The sequence below is a fragment of the Acanthochromis polyacanthus genome, chromosome 15, assembly GCF_021347895.1.
Source record: "Acanthochromis polyacanthus isolate Apoly-LR-REF ecotype Palm Island chromosome 15, KAUST_Apoly_ChrSc, whole genome shotgun sequence".
In the NCBI taxonomy this organism is placed as follows: domain Eukaryota; kingdom Metazoa; phylum Chordata; class Actinopteri; family Pomacentridae; genus Acanthochromis; species Acanthochromis polyacanthus.
In genome coordinates, this window is record NC_067127.1 from 26,130,978 (window position 1) to 26,145,200 (window position 14,223).

Genomic DNA, 14,223 nt, shown 5'->3' on the forward strand with positions numbered 1-14,223 from the left:
CCCTTTGGACTACCTTGCCTGTTTCCCTGCCATCGCCACATTCCCTCCCTCGGCTCTATCAGTTCTGCCCACTTCCACCTCCCAAACCCTCGACAATTCGTGAGTCACCTTCCCGTTAATTTAGTTTAGTTTCATGTTTAGTTTTACCTTGGCCCTCGGGTCCACCCTTAGTTCAGTTCAGTTTTAGTTTCTCCATTCTGCTATATTTTCCCCCTTTTTCTGTGAATAAGGGTTTTCTGTTTGTATATTTTTATTTTATTAAATCACTATTAATTCACCCACCCGTCTGTGCCTGCTGCTTGGGTTCAACTCTGATTCGTGACTGTAATAGATGTTCTGTTGGTGGGTCCGCTCAGCGCAATAACCACGGCAGGTTGGCAGTACCACACGGGTTTTTATTCACCGGCAGAATCACAAACGCAAATAAACAGTCTCTAACAGGACCTCGTCCGGTAAACTTTCCTCCACCCGTGCATCTTCACCAGCCACCTTCCTCGCTGTCTGTGTCCTTTTTGTGCATCCGCTCCAGCCTGCTACTGCAGAGAGAACAAAGAGTCTAATCGGTAACACCCGTGTCAATTAGCCTGATGGTGCTTCCTCACGCCCTCCTCCACACATCTCTCCCTTGCAGCTGAGCTCTCTCACGCCCACCGCCACATATCCCCACCGCCCGACTTAGGCCGGGGAGCCATCCGGCCTAGCCCACTCCCCCCCCCACTCCCGGCTCTGAGGAGCGGGAGAGGAAGTCAGCCACAGCCATCTGTGCCCCCGGCCTATGAACCACTTTGAACTGAAAAGGCTGTAACGCCAGATACCACCGTGTGATTCGGGCGTTGGCATCCTTCATGCGGTGAAGCCATTGGAGAGGGGCGCGGTCCGAACAGAGGGTGAATGGGCGTCCCAGGAGGTAGTAGCGCAGAGCCCTGACCACCCACCTGATTGCCAAGCACTCCTTCTCCACTGTGCTGTACCGAGCCTCCCTCTCAGAAAGCTTACGGCTGATGTACACTACTGGGCAGTCGACACCCCGCACCTGATGAGAAAAAACAGCCCCCAGCCCTCTGTTCGAAGCATCAGTCTGCAAGGTAAAAGGGAGAGAGAAATTAGGTGTGTAGAAGAGAGGCTCCCCACAGAGGACTTGCTTTATCCTCTCAAATGCCTGCTGGCACTGCTCCGTCCACTGGACTGGATCTGAGGCACTCCTTCGAGTCAGGTTGGTCAGCAGGCTGGCCAGGTCTGAAAATTTAGGGATGAAACGTTGATAGTAGCCCGCCAGCCACAAGAACCACCGTACCTCCTTGGGCTGTGGACAGGCTGCGATCGCTGCTGTCTTGTCCACCTGTGGACAAACCTGCCCGCTGCCCAAGTGGTGGCCCAGATACCGTACCTCCCTCCGTCCAACCGCACACTTCTTTGGGTTGGCCGTTAGCCCCGCCTGTCTCAAGGACTCCAGCACTGTGGCCACCTGCTGCACATGCTCTGACCAGCTACCACTGTGGATGATAACATCCAAGTAGGCAGCGGCATATGCTGCGTGTGGATGCAGCACTTTGTCCATGGGACACTGGAACGTGGCCGGGGCTCCGAACAAGCTGAATGGAAGTGTAACAAATTAGTACAAACTATACGGAGTGGAGAAGGCTGTTTTTTCCTTAGACTCTGGAGACAAGGGAATCTGCCAGTAGCCCTTGGTCAGATCCAGCGTCGTAAAAAAGTGAGCAGTGCCCAGCCGATCCAGGAGCTCGTCGACCCTTGGCATTGGATAGGCATCGAACCGTGACACATCATTCACCCTGCGATAGTCCACACAGAACCGTATAGACCCATCCTTCTTGACGACCAGAACAATGGGGCTACACCAGGCACTGTTAGACTCTTCTATTACTCCCATCTCCAGCATTGCTTTCAATTCCTGCTGAACCATTTTTCTTTTATGTTCAGGCAGTCTGTAAGGTCGTAAAAAAAACCCTCAGGCCTCGGGGGGTCTCGATGTGGTGCTGTATGAGGTCTGTACGCCCTGGCAGGGGAGAGAACACATCAGCAAACCGCTGCTGCAACATGGCAATGTCTGTTTTTTGGGAATGCGAGAGATGGTTTTCAAAGAGGAGTGAATGGAACTGTCCGACTTTGGAACCTCAGGCCCTAACTCATCTCTCTCCTTGACCATAGTCACCAAAGAAACCGACTCAGCCTCTCTCCATGCTTTCAGGAGGTTGAGGTGGTAAATCTGCACTGTTTCTCTCCTGTCAGAGCGTGCAACCTCATAATCCACATCCCCTACTTGTTGTGTGACCAGAAAAGGTCCTTGCTACTTGGCAAGTAATTTTGAGCTAGAAGAAGGGAGTAATACAAGCACTTTGTCTCCCGGTGAAAATTGTCTTAGCTTTGACCCTCTGTTGTACAGGCATTGTTGCCACTCCTGAGCCTTGAGCAAATTCTCCCATGAAAGCTGCCCAAGTGATTGGAGTTTTGCTCTCAGGTCCAGGACGTACTGAATTTCGCTCTTACTTGGGCTCTGACCTTCCTCCCAGTTTTCTTTAACCAGGTCCAAAACCCCATATGGCTTCCTGCCAAACAACAGTTCAAAGGGAGAAAATCCCATGGAGGCCTGGGGCACCTCCCGCACTGCAAACAACAGAAGGTCCTTCCATTTGTCCCAATTGCAACTATCCTCCTGAATGAACTTACGAATCATGTTCTTCAAAGTCTTATTCAGACGTTCCATGAGACCATCAGTCTGTGGGTGGTAAACGCTAGTCCAAATAGACTTGATGCCCAATAATTCATAGAGTTCCCGAAGTGTTCGTGACATAAACGAAGTGCCCTGGTCAGTCAGAATCTCTTTAGGCATTCCAACTCGGGAGATGAATTGAAATAGTGCTTGAGCAACACTTTTTGCAGAGATCGTGCGCAATGGCACTGCTTCAGGATATCGTGTCGCGTAATCCACTGGGACTAACACAAACTGATATCCTCGTGCACTCCGGTGAAATGGCTCGATGAGCTCCATGCCAATTCTCTCAAATGGGACCTCCATCAGCGGCAATGGGCGCAAAGGTGCTCGTGGGATGGCCGGTTGGTTAACCAACTGGCATTCGGGACAAGAAGTACACCACCGGCGTATGTCTCCCCGAATGCCAGGCCAATAGAATCAGGCCATAATCCGGTCGAGTGATTTTTCATACCCCATGTGACCAGCCATTGGGTTGTAATGTGCCACCTGGAAAACAGTTTCCCGGCGGCATTTTGGTACCAACAATTGGGTGATTATATCTTGTGTCTGAGTGTCACGATTCACTCTGTATAATCTGTCTCTGATTAATGCAAAATGTGGATATGTAAGTGCTGTGTCAGGATGCACCAGCTGACCATCAATCTTTATCACCTGGTCAAAAGCTGAGCGCAGAGTATCATATCGAGACTGTTCCAGAGGAAAATCTTCCATGGGGTGGAGGACAGGAACCCGTGGAGCCTCCCGACGAGGCCCCCCGGATCACCCCTCCCCTTCCGCACTGTCGGACAACCTCGCATCACCACTGAGCACAGCACACATATCACACATCCCTACCCCTCGTGAATGCACCCCCACACATTTCCCCACTACTCTATGTAACCCAGGCCAATCCGTGCCCAAAATAAGGGGGTGTGCAAGGCGGGAGCTAACCGCAGCCTTTATAATATGCTTTTTTCCCCTAAATTTAATTTCCACTGGCACAATAGGGTACTTGTGAACACCATGAATGGGTGTTAAATTTCTCCTTTGTGAGATTAATAAAGTCTATCTTATCTTATAAAGTCTATCTTATCTTATCCCCGTGCACACATCTTATCCCCACCCAGAATGCCTCCACCAATGCCCCGGGTCCAACCAGATTCTGGTGAATCAGGGACTGTACACCCCCTTGGATCCTTACCGGACAGCCCGATCTCACGGGGATTCGTGAAACTGTCACGTAAGTTTTAGTTTCGGTTTCGTGTGCACCAACACGATTTCGTCATGTTTTTCGTGCCGCTCACCACGAAATGCGCACCAATGTATTTTAAACGGCGGACTTTTCGTGCCACTCAGAACGTATTTCAAAAGAATGTGTATATTATATTTTTAATGTAAAACCGTGGCGAATCCAACGCTATATTTTGCATGACATCGTTCCTAAACATAACCCTAACCATAACCATAACCATAACCTAACCATAAGCCGGTGGTACACTTACCAATTTGCATAGGAATTTCAAGAATGTCCGGCGGCCGGCGGCCGCAAACGCGATCACACAAGCAGTATACGCCGATCGACAGCTTAGATCGTCATGAATCCGCCGGTATAAACCACTTTCAGTTGTGATTACCACAGCGAAAAACATTTCGTGGTGAGCGGCACGAAAAACATGACGAAATCGTGTTGGTGCGCACGAAACCGAAACTAAAACTTACGTGACAGTTTCACGAATCCCCGTGAGACCGGGTTGTACCGGAACGCTGTATGTCCCTCCTGGGCCGGGAGAGGGTGCTGGCGTGCTGGCAACCCAAACCATGTGGCTGACCTCCATGAGTGGGCATTCTCGGCGAATGTGTCCAGGCTGCCCACACCTCCAGCACTCCTGTCCTGGCGTTTGAGGAGCCCCCTGTGGGTTGGAAGCAGCGTCCGCAGCAGCTGGAGCCTGGCGGGGAGCAACCCGGTCTCACGGGGATTCGTGAAACTGTCACGTAAGTTTTAGTTTCGGTTTCGTGCGCACCAACACGATTTCGTCATGTTTTTCGTGCCGCTCACCACGAAATGTTTTTCGCTGTGGTAATCACATCTGAATGTGGTTTATACCGGCGGATTCATGATGATCTAAGCTGTCCATCGGCGTATACTGCTTGTGTGATCGCGTTTGCGGCCGCCGGCCGCCGGACATTCTTGAAATTCCTATGCAAATTGGTAAGTGTACCACCGGCTTATGGTTAGGTTATGGTTAGGGTTATGTTTAGGGACGATGTCATGCAAAATATAGCGTTGGATTCGCCACGGTTTTACATTAAAAATATAATATACACATTCTTTTGAAATACGTTCTGAGTGGCACGAAAAGTCCGCCGTTTAAAATACATTGGTGCGCATTTCGTGGTGAGCGGCACGAAAAACATGACGAAATCGTGTTGGTGCACACGAAACCGAAACTAAAACTCACGTGACAGTTTCACGAATCCCCGTGAGATCGGGCTGCGGGGAGAGGGAACATAGGGAAAGTTAATACGGGGAGCCGGAACAAGAGATGCCAGCGCGCGAGGCGCCGCCGTCAGCTGGGCAGGAGACTTCCTGTGCGGCGCCGGAGTTGGTTGAGTCGCTGGAGGTGTCCGTCCTTGGCCCCCCGGATGAACAGCAAGATGGTCCTCGGCCAGCGTCACAGCCGTGCTCAGGTCCACCGGACGATGGCACCTCACCCAGTTGGCCGTTTCCGTCGGAAGCCCCTCCATGAACTGCTCCACCACCACCTTTTCCAGCAGCCGACTCTCCCCCGCAGTCTCCCCTGGCTGCAGCCACCTGGTCGCATTGCCGCAATCTCTCCCAGCATCTGAGCCAATGCAGCCACTGGCTGCATCGGCTGTGTCGGTGGTACAGACATCCTACCACGCTGAGTGCCAGCTGGGCGCCAGTGTAACAGATGTACTGTTGGTGGGTCCGCTCAGCGCAATAACCAAGGCAGGTTGGCAATACCAAATGGGTTTTTATTCAACGGCAGAATCACAAACGCAAATAAACAGTCTCTAACTTATGCCCGGCGCTCCACCGGACCTCGTCCTGTAAGCAGTCTCCAACTTATGCACGGCGCTCCACAGGACCTCGTCCGGTAAACTTTCCTCCACCCGTGCGTCTTCACCAGCCACCTTCCTCGCTGTCTGTGTCCTTTTTGTGCATTCGCTCCAGCCTGCTACTGCAGAAAGAACAAAGAGTCTAATCGGTAACACCTGCGTCAATTAGCCTGACGGTGCTTCCACACGCCCTCCTCCACACATCTCTCCCCTGCAGCTGAGCTCTCCCACGCCCACCACCACAGTGACATACTATGAAATGGAAAATTCTACATAATAAAAGACTTGACAGCAGAAAAAATTCTAAATTAAATGGATCATACTTTTACAAACTCATCCTACAGATGGCAGTTAGGTAACAGATGATGTTGTTGCAGCTTATAACTGTGACTCTGTGTGTGGGATTTTACCAGTCTGAGGTGAAGTAAAGGCCTTCACTTCAGGGATAATTTATAAGCGATTAATGTTAAGTTTCATATGTATCATGGTTGCTGTCTGATGCTACAAGTATTTGATGAACACAGAGGAAAGATTCCTAGAAACAGCTGGAAGCCTGTCAAATGTTTTGTCAAAACATTTATTACATTCATTATTTGTGAATCTCTGATTTGATTTGTTTTTTAATCCAGCTCATTCCAGTCATTCATTGCAAGGCCGGTTCTATAAATCTAGCCTTTGATTTGTAAGAGCAAGATTGCAATATCTCTTTTTACAAAAGTTAGATAGTGTAGCTTTAAATGGTAATCATACATCATCAAAAGATCATTTAAAATCCTCACATTGTTCTGGTACTGTCACTGGTAATATGATGCTTAGGACATTCAGAATTTATCATTAGTGCTGTGATTTTTTATTTCAGTTTCTCTGATTGCTTTAGGACAATTTTAGTAGCAATAAAAAAGGGGAAAAATGAAATAAAAACAGAATATTATGTGTTGTCCCCTTTGATAATGATGCAAAACAAATGCGAAAAAAGATCCTTACATGTATTCCATTTTACTGTAACCTCCAAAAGTGGAGAATCTCTCATTTGTCAATAAGCATTGTTTGTGTGATTATCAGTCTCCCTGCTTGTATATACGTATCTATAAAAAAAAGTGTTTTCTCTCCTGCTCTGCCAGCACACAGCAGGATTTCTGTATATTTGGGTTCAGCATAGCCACAAGAAACAGTCTCCCTCCTCCGCCTGGCCTGGGTGACTCATAGTAAAACCAAGAGATGATCCACACAACGCACACTCACAGAGTCAAAGAAAGTACAGCGCTGATACAGCGTCTGACATAGCACTGAGAAATAGTATAAGATAATAAATGAATACTTCATTCATGCAAAAGTGTCTATATGCACATGTGTAAGCATGAGTTAGCCCTATATGTGCATGCATGGTGACCATTTTACCACTCTATTCCACTCTGTCTCTCTGATGTCAGAACAAATTTAGCAATTTCAAGAAGGGGGAGAGAGAGAGAGAGAGAGAGAGAGAGAGAGAGAGAGAGAGAGAGAGAGAGAGAGAGAGAGAGAGGTCTACTGAATGTGACCTGTCAGTAGTTATGGCTTGTGTGTGTGTGTGTGTGTGTGTGTGTGTGTGTGTGTGTGTGTGTGTGTGTGTGTGTGTGTGTGTGTGCGCGCGCGCACCCGCGTGCATGTGTGACTGCATATGCATGTGTGCATACCTATATGTGTGTATGCATGTGACCAGGCTGCCCTGAAGCAGCAGATTTGATCTTTGCAAAGGCTAACATCTGTCGCCTGTCATTTTAGCAAGATTGATGACAGCTACCAGAATGGAAGGGTGAGAAGGAGGAAGAAGAAGGGGTGAGGCAATGTCTAGGACAGTGGAGGGGGAGGAGACAGTAAGAGCTTGTGGAGTTAGATAGTGGGTAGTAATGGACAGGTCATAGAGTGGTCTTTAGAGACACTGAATGAGACAACCCACTGCACCTTGGTGATTGAATAGAACACTGATGTTCTTTTTTTATGTCAGTTTTGCCTCAATTGATATTGATCCAAAACTTGTGTTGATTGCATATATTGTTGCTATCCAGCCCTGAAAGTTTTGAGAGCTTTCATAGAGCTGTATCAGCTTTTATCAAGTTTTTAATCGGACTTGTGTGCTTGATCATCGCCTGGAGTTCTTTTGTCAAGGAATTTTACTTTAATGCTCCATGCTAAAGAATGCAGCTGTAATGAAATATGGTATTTTCAACACCACTTCAAAATAGCCAAACAGTCGTCAGACAAACCACAAAAGTAAAAATCACAACATTTGCAATTGCAGAGAAAATTACGGAAGAAAAACTTTTTTACACCACAAAATGTAGAAAATGCCTCATTTTTAAGAATCAAGGACATTACTCCTCTAAAGGCTGGCATTCACTGAGTGTAGGCTGACTGTACCAGATTGCCAGAATCACCAGTTCTATAATATGTTTCATTTGCTTAAACTCCGAGTTCTTATGGGTTATAAATAATGTGAGACCAGACTCATGCAGCTTCTGCTCTGTGGTATGTTGTGGTGTTTAGGACCTGAAGGCTATACTCCAGTGTTGGTTCACATTTACCTTCGCATCCTTATGCTTTTTGCAACACTTCCTATTAAGTGAATTACCAAATTAAGGGTACCTATCTTGCACAGCTCATCTGGCTGCTGATTATTCAGTTCATGCATGTAACTTCTAAACTGATAGTACCTTGCTGAGCAACAGATTTTTTTTCTCTATTGACAGTCTACCGATTAGTGACCATTTATTTCATGACATCACAGGACCGTCACAGTACAGCTTACAAAGACTTTTAAATATTCTCATAAAAACAGACTGAGTTGTGGTCTCCACTTTTATTGTTTTAACCTGATGATCTGAAAGCCAAAGGCAGGGACATTGCTGTTGTTTTAAATTACTATTTCTGCTGGTTTCCAACCACGTTGGCCTCAAAAAGTGTAATGACATCAGATATTAAAACCTATGTTATTATATGAGACCTTTAACTTGTCATTGCATGGTTTAGAATTTTAAGATGGTTTACTGTAAATATTAATTATTCGTGCCAGAAGCATACTTGCCTCTAAAAAAAACTATGAGGGCTATATTCTGGAAGGAGCTCAAGCACAAATTGAAATGCAAGCATAAACGCAGAGAATAAGTGTACATCAGCGTTATCAACACATTTCTTCAATTTCAGTTACCAACACATTCCTGAGACAGCATAGCACATTGTGGATGAAAGGCTGAATACAATGTTAGTTGAAAGAAATGTTGGAGCTGGAGTGTCTGTCAATAATTGGCAATCACACAGGGTTCTCTCAATCCCTTTAAAAGCAGAAAGCAAATTAAGGGAGGTTTTAATGGCACTGAATACTATCTGGAAGTAATGAAAGAACTAAACAAGCCTCTTTCAGTTTTGACATGTGTAATCAAAGCTCTGCAACTGTAAATGAGGGCCTTTGGCCGGTCACCGAAGCTGCAGTGACACAACTACATAGCATTTGTGCTCTTCTGCAGCTGGAAGAAATGCAGCCTATAATGTTTATTCATTGAAAACACAAGCACAAAATTTATAGTGATCACAGAGACATTCCTACCATCATCACCTGTTACATCAATAGCATGTACAGATATTTCTCTGAACCAGGAGCAAAGCAAGTTTTATCAGGTATGTAGGCAGAAGCAGATGCCAAAAGAAAGCCACTCACTAAATATTTTTGGATAACATCTCTGTGAGGCTGGGTTGTTGAGGTAATGACATTACAATGACAGTTATTGATTAATGATACAACATCCTGGCACTGGCAGCAAAATTTAAGAGTTACATTGCCAGTGACCAGTGATGATATACTGTATGCTGCTTTACTTGGAACTTAGATGACTGATGATTAATATTGTGTAATCACAACAGCAGACAGCATATCCAAAAGATAAATAGAGAGCAGTAAGCTGATTTAGTAAATGAGCATATTGAACATGTTGTAGAAATGAGTATGCAGAGTAGCAGAGAAAGAGGAACATAAAATATACAGGAAAATATGTAGATAGAGAGAAGTCATAGTGTCCTTGGTACACGTAAGTAGTTGAAACAAGGAGTCAACCTTTGAACTCAATCAATGGTATTTTTGCCAAATTAGGGGCAGTACAACAAAATGTAAACACAACAACAACAACAACAACAACATATTATCATCGTTAAAAGGTACCGTGATGAATATCAGGCAGCATTGGTTTGATATTGTGTTTCTTTACACTTGATAAATGCAGTTCCAATATTTACTCTCCTTTATTGTTTTGGATTTAAGTGGGCAGTCACTTTCACATGACATATGAGGGCTGACTGAAAAGTTGAGATACTGTCTGTGGAGCACATGGTGTGGGTGACAGTCATGCGATTGCGTCATATGTTCGCGGTCATTATCGCCTCTGGAGACCAACATCACCTCTGTTACACATGTTTTAGCAACCATTGGTAGGTGTGATCTGTGATTTCTCCATGGAAGTCAAACCAGCAAGAAGAGAAAAACCTTCTGTGTCATTCGGCAGCCAGAGTGAATCAACCTTCATGTTGAGGATATCAGTGGGGATGAGAGGGCGGTTTGCAGCCACTGCTGAGACAAGAAGCAACAGTTTTCACACTGGCAGAGCCCATAATTTCCCAAACCAGACTAGCTGCATCAGGACCAGGATAACATGAGGAACACATTCATTTTGTTCAGCATTCTGTCAAGGCAAAACTCGAGGGGTCTCTGTCTATAGAAGAACACCAGCACAAGCAACCTGGTCTGATGGTGTGATGGAATGTGGCTGCTCCAGTGCACTGTGTGTAAGTGTTGTTATTACACATAGGTTCTTCGGCCACAACAACCCAATTGTTGCTCCACAACCAACCTTCTCACTGTATTTAGCTCCCTATGACTTCTTTCTTTTCGCAAAAATGAAATTCAACAGGAAGGGTCATCATTCTGACACATTTTCAAGGATTCAGCGCCCACTGCCGATGGCGCCTGGCATGTTTTTATCAATGGGCCTTCCAGGAACTGTTACAAGGTTGCAGAACCACTGGGAGCACAGCATCACTGCACATTCCAATGCGGAATTCAATTGAGGTGTGGATTTAGATTTTAAAAAGTTTATACAATTTTCTTTTGAAGTAGGATTTTTTTTTAAAACATTGATGTGACTGCCTAGCAGCTTCAAAAGAGCTTCAGCAGCTTGCTATGTGGATGATTTTAAGTTTTAAATGTGAAATGACTCCCCAGCTTCTTATTTCAAAGGTTGTAAATTTAGTGACTATAGATTGAACAACTTGTATGTATCCTCCAGTAACACGCATTCAGGATTAGTATGCCCTCCATTAAAACATACTGGAGATGGGAACAAAAAATGAAAATAAAGCTCCATTTACAACTTTACATTGCAATCATCTTTGCTCCATTCTCTTTTCATTTGGCTCTCTGTGTGTCCGCAGGGACACGTCCCTGACCGCTGTACATACAGCGGGCTGAAATTAAAAAAAATGAAAACCTAATTAACTGCAGAGTGGAGATATTATCCAAGCAGACAGAAACAGAAGCTACACTCATTTAAAGCCCAGTCAGTGCGGGTCATGCTCCATGAATTATTCAAGCTGGCCGGCAGTTTGCAGAGGGAGTTTTAAGTGGACAATGACCCTGTGCACACTCATTTAGCCTGCGCCTCGGCTAACAAGGCTAAGTATTCACCGACTCTCCACTATCCTCCTCTAACAAGCTAATGGAATTTCAATCAAGAGGATGCAGTGAATGGCTTAACATGGGCAAGCCTCGCGCTGGACTGCTATACACACACATATCAATATTCAATTAGATCTGTGGGTTTTTCAGCCTGGCCTTGTTCAGTAAGAAGTTGTGTAAAGCGAAAGCTTGCAAAGGCCAAAAGGCTAGTTCCAACCAGACGCTCATAACTTAAATAGTCTGTGTCTTTCTCTATAATCACAGCCTTCACTTAGATTTTAAAAAAAAGTGGCATTTGGAAAATATTGTAGAAAAAGCAGTTCATACACACGCAACAGGCAAGGATTATTAAAATCAATGTCCACTTTTAGGACTCATACACACTGACAGCCATGGAAGTTTTTTTATGAACACAAAGATTTAAAGCTAAAAGTTATGATGCCAATCAAATGAATAGTGTGCAATATATGATACATAGTACCATAGGTCAGTGCAACTACATATAAAAACACACCTATCTTCACTTCTGAGAGGAGCACTTAACACTGGTGATTACACACTTCAGAAGATTTTTCATTCATAACTGACACAGACTCTCTCTCTCTCTATCTATCTATCTATCTCTCACTCACACACACATACAATAACTTTATTAAGGGAAATTCAATATTATTGTAATAAAAATATTACTAATAATTAATAATATTATTTGCTTGTGAACATGGTTGGTAATTCTGATGCTACAGTTTCTATTAGTCAAGTCTTTAGTCAAAGAGACTAGACTGCAAATAAAGATAGAAAAAGTCTGAATGACAACAGCCAAAGGTTTTCTGAGCAGAGTTTTGGAAGTTCAGTACAGTTGACATTTTGGCTGTGCCTGAGTTCTCCTAACTCTCAGCTAATTTAATAATGGACAAAGAGATGGAGCATGAGTGGAGTTAACGGGTCATGCAAGCATTTTTGAGCCTTGCCTTCTGATGGCCTCCCCTTGTCACTCAAATCGCCATGCACTTAATTAACACTTGATTCAATTAAAGTGACAAATCAGTTAGCTAAAAAGACAAAAACTGTTTCTACCAGGCTGTGAAAAAGTTTGTTTCTCCTGTAAAGTTAAGCATTATAACATTGGGATCTATGGTAAATAACTTGCTATTGGAACCAACCTCAAATGGACACTGAGGAATTGCAGTTTTTGGAACTTTTGTGTTGACTTCACCTTTTAACTTTGGAGGTTGCTTCTAGATCAGATACAACAGGATTTGCTGATGGTGGACTTTGGCAAAAACAAAAATGTGTTAACAACAACAAGACATATGTCAACTTCATACAGTTATTAGCCAGGTGTGCTGATTTAAATAAAATAAAGCCAGTTTAAACTTGTCTGTCTAGCTTTGTATTCATTTGTTACTTAATTACATCTGTCAATTTACATTTACAAATATGTGTAACACGAGGAGTTACCTTGAAAAAAAAATGATGAAAAGAGGAGCTGCTAAAATCCCTCCATCTTTAGATGTCATCATAGTTCTGGTAATTTCTAATATTACCTGAACTATAGTTTTACACACCTTAACTTGAGATCCTGTCCATGAACTCCACAAACAGGAACAGAGACAAGGAGCAGCCCTTGCGAAGTCCAACACCCACAAGAAGTGTGTTTGACTTTCTGTCAAGAATGAGTACACAGCTCTCACCTTGGTTGTATACGGACCGAATGGCTCATATCAGTGAGCCTGTACCTCCCCATACTTCCCCATACTTTCACAATACCCCTGGCAGAGCCCATCAGGAGACATGGTCATAGGTCCTTTTGAGGTCCACAAAACACGTGCACTACCTGATTGAACTCCCATGACCCTCTCAGCAGCACTGCAAGGGTGAAGAGCTGATCCATCATTCCACAACCAGGATGGAATCTGCATTGCTTGTCCCGAATCCCTTCCAGTACCCAAAAGTCAACTTTCCTGGGGAAGCTGAGACATGTGATACCTTGATAATTGGTGCCCACACCACGCCGGTCTGCTACTCCACAGACATCATACCTGATGTCCAAGTTACACTGAAGAGACGTGTCAACCAAGACAGTTCAACGATGTCCAGAGCCTTCAGCATCTCAGGATGAATCTCATCCACAATGCTTTGCCACAGAGGAGATTCTTAACTACCTCAGCAACTTCTACTAGGGATATGGATGAATATTCCCCCGAGTCTTCATCCTCTGCCTCTTCCACAGAGGATGTGTTTACCAGTTTCACGAGTGGAAAGTGCCCGACAATATCGCATGTCCAGGTGACCAGTTCTCCCCCTTGACTGTACACCGCCCAGGCAAAGCCCTGCCTCCTCTTCCTGAGGAAATCAAACGGTTTGCCAGAACTTCTCCAAGTCCAACCAAAAGTCTTTAACCATATTCTCTCTGAACTCCTCCCACTCCCACATTTTAGCATACACAGCTGCTGTAGCTGCAGCCCTTTTGACCAACTGATAGCTATCTGCTTCTTTAGGAGACCCCCAAGCCAGCCAGGCCCAAAAAAAACCTCCTTCTTCAGCCTGACGGCTTCCTTTACTACTGGTGTCCACCAGCAGATTCTTGGGTTGACACTGCGATGGACACCAGTGACCTTCAGGCCACAGCTGCTAACAGTCACTTCTGCAATGGAGGCTTTGAACATGACCAACTTAGATTGCATGTCACCAACCTCCCCCGGCATGCAGGAGAAACATTTATGGCCAA

At 45.0% G+C, this 14,223-nt stretch overlaps 1 protein-coding gene across 38 annotated transcripts in view; it reads right to left on the reverse strand.

Annotated features, from left to right (window-relative positions):
* The window catches only part of LOC110961245 (uncharacterized), a 557,011-nt gene that overhangs the window by 65,792 nt on the left and 476,996 nt on the right, over positions 1-14,223 (reverse strand). For 5 of the 38 annotated variants that reach the window (XR_007947014.1, XR_007947016.1, XR_007947013.1 and 2 more), the window contains 2 exons: positions 4,471-4,659; positions 79-1,078 (listed from right to left, as the gene is read on the reverse strand). The exons of 28 other annotated variants lie outside the window; for them this stretch is intronic. Coding sequence is in view for 2 of the 10 variants with exons in the window: in XM_051959633.1 (XP_051815593.1) it covers positions 4,471-4,659 (189 nt within the window). In the remaining 8 variants the exon portion in view is untranslated. The remainder of the gene's footprint in view (positions 1-78; positions 1,079-4,470; positions 4,660-14,223) is intronic. 5 more of the 38 variants (XM_051959621.1, XM_051959611.1, XM_051959609.1 and 2 more) reach the window with 1 other exon arrangement.